Source organism: Aspergillus tubingensis, assembly GCF_013340325.1.
Source record: "Aspergillus tubingensis WU-2223L DNA, scaffold_6, whole genome shotgun sequence".
Taxonomy (NCBI): Eukaryota; Fungi; Ascomycota; class Eurotiomycetes; order Eurotiales; family Aspergillaceae; genus Aspergillus; species Aspergillus tubingensis.
Genome location: NW_023336280.1, coordinates 3,147 through 8,216, shown reverse-complemented (window position 1 = coordinate 8,216; position 5,070 = coordinate 3,147). Strand labels below are relative to the sequence as shown.

Below are 5,070 nucleotides of genomic sequence, written 5' to 3'. Positions count from 1 at the left end.
CATATATATCAACGTCGATAAAAACCTAGTATACATAATATGCCTCCTCCTGCTGTACAAGAGACTAACTCCGCGGCAGAGGCTACCATAAGGTGATATCGGGTCTGTCTGAGCTTCTGTCAAGAACTGCTAGACCTTAGCATAATGACCGTGCGGGTTAGAGTATATGGGATATGCACTTTTAGCGCTGCTGCGCTCGCACATGCCAGATGATACCTCAGAGATTTCTAGGCTTGCTTCCTGCTCCTGTAATACTTATTCTGGTATTGGGAATTAGGTATGTGGGTCCACCTGCAACATAATAATGTATACTTCTCAGCTGGGCTTTGGAGAATAGTCTCGCAGAGTAGCATAGGGTACTTATCTCTACTGGCACCGGGGGTCTAAAATTGTGGATTAGGGCACTGATCGTTCTATTTCTCGTTATAATAAACAGCTCATGTATGATTGTCTCCCTGAGACATGAGAGGTCTACGCATTTATTTGATCGTGCTACCTAAGCTAGTTGTTGTACAAATATCAATGTTGTGCACTCTATGTTTCCACAGTTGACAGTGAAGTAGATTTGCAGGATAGTCTGACATGTCATCAATATTGCGCTTACTTTATGATTTTGATACCGAAGAATGTTTCTCTTTGTTTTTTTGTGAGTAATGTAATTTCCCCACCTGGTGCCTACAAACTAGGATTGTACTGATATGAATGTGTAGATCGGCTAATGAACTAGCAACTGCCGAAATGTAGCCGTAGTCACGTGCCTGGCGCTCAGGCCGCCCACAAACGACCTCTTGCTTTGCTTTGCTAGAGCGCCTAGTTAGCTGGAATTCTACGTAGTACACACTCTTTTGCTGCAATTCGCTTATTCGCTTGCCTTTTCGTTGTTTCGTTGCTTTACACGTATTTTCGCCCCTCAACATCAACGTTAATCATCCAGATCGGGATGAGTCATCTCAAGGAGCCTGGCTTAACCAACTAACTATGATGTTGAGACTAACTCCGGTCACTATCTCCAATCATTATCGAGTGCAAATTTTTTTTTTTGATAGTAAGTATGGATGTAGGTATCTTTCTTGCTTCTCTATTTCCTCAACCTCCAGTCGATGGAAGGGCGGTTTTGAAAATATTTTTGGGTGTGATCAGCATCTCTGCCTGGCACTGCAAGCATTGGTAGTCGTCTGAGTGACCGGAGAATGATTCACTCCGGTTGCCAGAGTACCATCGCCATTAGTACAAACTTCAAATGCTGAGGATGCACATGAACTCTTAATACAGATATTACTCTCCAAGCACTGCTCAATTCCAGCGAATGGGAGCTAATCAAACAATGAGGAGAAAACGAAACAGCACTTCGATATCTCCAAATATTCTCCTCCATATAAACTTACTACCTTCTTGTTACCGGCTTCTCATCAGTCGAACATATAATGAAAAGATTTCCTAATAATTGGATTGCGCTAAGAGCATCATTATGCAAGGGAGGAATAATTCGTGAGCTAGCGCCTGGGCATATGATTCTTTCATCCAGTAAGCATGCCTACATGGGACACTAATAGCCAGTGGCGGCAAGGCAATGGCCGGATGCCGTTTAGAAGCCCGACCCCAAACACATTATGGTTTTTTTCATGAGTAATGCTCTTCATATAAAAGCCATCAATACTTCCTTCCGGGCAATTTAAATTAAATTACTATTAGCCGTCCTCATCTCCGGTGTCTTTGGACGTGATGTACTACGCCCTTCTCCCCATTATTACAGCACTCGTCTGCCTCCCTGCAAACGCCCAGGACCATGCTTCAGGCACCCCTGCCGGCCCTATCGCAGATGTAGTATGCGCGACAGCAACTCAAGAAGTGGCTAACATGCCATATCCTGGTGATTGCACAAAATGGATAAAATGCGACACCGATTATGCCGGCACCGCTACAGTTTATACCTGCGATGAAGGGTTATGGTTTAGCTTTGATGCCCAAACATGTACCTGGCCGGACCAATCAGGCTGTTTGGATGCTGTGTGAACATAAGCCCAACCTTGTGAGTTGCCTTTATCTCGCTCCTACAGGGATATATCTCTTATGATTGTAGGGCAGGGCTTTGTTTGTTCATTCAAGTTAACATAAAGACTTACAAGGTGTTCTTCTTCGCGAATACCATGGGGACATTGTTATGTAATATTCATGAAATCTGGCTACCCTCCATTATCTACGTTGTGACTCGGGCTCTTTACCCAAGTAGCGATAGCAACTCATATGTGAATATATATGATGCTCGACCAACTAAGTTGATGGTATTCCAGCCAGTCCAGCTCTGGTCAATGACATGCTGGTAACAGTGCCTTGTTAGTGGTTTCTGTTGGGTCTTCTCAGTGTTACATTTCAGCGAACTATTCAACCGCAATAAACTTCGGCCCAGATTATCTTGATAAGGGAGTCGACATTTAAGTACTATCTGCCTGTGATGCGGTGAAGCTTTCTGCCAAACAATATGTATCTATATATACTACAGGATCAGGCAGTAGCAAACGCACGCGTACTGTCCACCATGTTCTCCTACATACGGAGCTCCATGGTAAGGTGCTCCTTGGTTCCTCGCATTATCAATAATATCTCCACAGCAAACTTTTTCGTCGGATATAATATTGGGTTCGCGCCATAGGAACTAATTAATAGATATCCCATGGTAAATCTCTGGTTCCTTCTCCTAGAGTTTCTTTATTATGATGTCTAGCAGGGGCTATTTGCAGAGTACCTATGTGAGTAGCCTTGATGTCATTCTTTTGTAAAGATTAAGTGTATTATTCCTGGGACTTGGCAGAGCTGCTGGTTGAATGGGTCACTCCAACCAAGCCACTATGCACAGACAGAGATGCAAACAATGGAAGGCTGACACATGGCTGTTTAGGGATTATTTGCGTCCATTTTATGTGCCTGACTATGGATGTCTTGGCACTGTTAAAGGGGCGTGGAAACAGTCTTGCCGATTCGCACAGGTATCGATTTCGTTATCTCAAATAGCTGATATATATCCCCTTCATCTTACCACGGCTAAGTCACAGATGAGAGGTATTGCCACACATGGAGGACGACTTAGTTGGCTGTTAATCTTGCACAATAGTAGCCAGAAATTTGGTTGAGATCGAATAAAGGCATATTTCATCATCATTACTAGAGTTCTACCCTACCAGGCATCGTGGAATTGAATACGAGAAATCGCTCGTCTAGATCAAAGGTTCCAATGATGGCGGCCAATCCGATCGAAGCGCTGCGGGAACCTGAGGGTCTACCCCTGCTGAATACGAGGGCCGAGATCATACCTCATGGATATATAACACCCCTCTGATCACCAATCTAATGTGATATTGGAATATGCATCCACCCTTTCTCCCAATCTGAATTCAACAGAGAACAATCACGGCTTTGGAATTGTCATGCCTGTTGAAACCGCACGTGCTCTGATTCAGCCAACCGCTGAATCTATTGCGGATGATCTAACCCTCCAAACCGACGTAGTTGCCAATCCCAACCCAACGAAAGGCGAGCACTTGATTCATGTCCAGGCATGCTCCCCTTGCGCCGGAGAGCTTTCCTGGCCGAAAAACTTTCCTCCGTCCACTGATCGCCTTCTAATCCCATGTCCCGATGTCTCCGGTACCGTTGTCTCTGCGCCCCCAGATTCCCCTTTCCAACCCGGGGCTGAGATATATGCTCGTACAAGTTATGTCAGACCTGGCAACGCTCGTGATTTTACAATCGCGACTGCAGACGAGCTCGCCTTTAAGCCAAAGCGCTTGAGCTGGGTCGAGGCTGCTGCGGTGCCAGTATCAGCCCAGACTGCTTGGCAGATTCTCTTTATTTACGCCGGGGTGGTCCCTCCCGAGGGCGTGATGGATATACCCAAAGCGCGATCGGCATGGAAAAACAAAAGAATACTGGTCACAGCTGCATCTGGTGGCGTAGGGCTGTGGGTTGTGCAGCTTGCAGCGAAGGTGCTGGGCGTCGAGGTGATCGGAACATGTGGACCCGACAACATCGATCTAGTACGATCCATGGGGGCCAAGGATGCTGTGAATTACCGAGCCACTGACCTGAAGGACTGGGTAGAGGAGGAGGAAGGAAGGCTGGTGGATGTGGTGGTTGACTGTATAGGAGGACGAGCACTCCAGGATGCTTGGTGGACTGTGAAGGAGGGAGGCACGGTAGTAAGTATTTTCCAGCCTCCTAGAACTGTCTGCCCATGGAAGAGTCCGAGCACAAGGGGTGTCAGGGATATATTCTTTGTAATGCAACCAAGTGGCAATCAACTGGGGGCGGTCAGTGAGTTGATTGAATTGGGACTGTGTAAGGGAAGGGTGGATAGCGTGTGGCCGTTGGAGCAGTTTCGGCCAGCGTTTGGAAGGCTGGCGACTGGCCATGCGAGTGGAAAGATTGTATTTGACTTATGCCTAAACAGGTAGATGAGACACCATCACAGCAGGTAATAGGTAGGTAGAGGGTTTGTTTTTTATGAACTATGAAGTGCAATCCACGCATTCAACGCTGAGGACAATCGAAACTGAGGCGGTGTTGTGAAGAAGATCGTAGAGATGTTGAAGAAAAGCATTTAGGTAAAGAAAGAATGCGTAATTGCCACCACTACTCAGTCTTATTTTCTTACTAAATCTAAGTCTTACTATGTCTAGGAAAGGGAGTCTTTATAAAATAATAGTCTCAGAATGTCTAGTTACTTATATAGTATAATAAAACTGATCATATTATATTCACGTTCCTAAGGTGAGTCTAACTGGAAATATAGCTTATATATTAAGACTTTAAGCATATTGTTACTAATTAGAAGTTTTGTTGTTTTTTACTAGTTATCTTAACTTATAGTGAGTAGAGATAATAAATTACATATCTGGGGATTAAGGTTGTACTCAAACAAAGATTATAATTTAGCATGGTGGTCTTTATAAATAATATAATAAAGTTTATTATTACTGTTAAAACCCTACCTATAGTATAAAAACAGCCAGACAGTCTCAGGAGTCCATTATTCTGGCACAGTATCTAATACAGAATCAAGCGCAACTACACTGA

The 5,070-nt window shown here is 44.5% G+C and overlaps 1 protein-coding gene across 1 annotated transcript; it reads left to right on the top strand.

Moving 5' to 3' along the window:
* Positions 1-3,422: 3,422 nt before the first annotated feature.
* On the top strand, positions 3,423-4,448 carry AtWU_03757 (NADP-dependent oxidoreductase; the record flags this gene model as incomplete). Its single annotated transcript, XM_035498868.1, has 1 exon — positions 3,423-4,448. The coding sequence occupies one exon, from the start codon at positions 3,423-3,425 to the stop codon at positions 4,446-4,448; it is 1,026 nt and encodes a 341-aa protein (XP_035354761.1).
* Between the last annotated feature and the right edge of the window lie 622 nt (positions 4,449-5,070).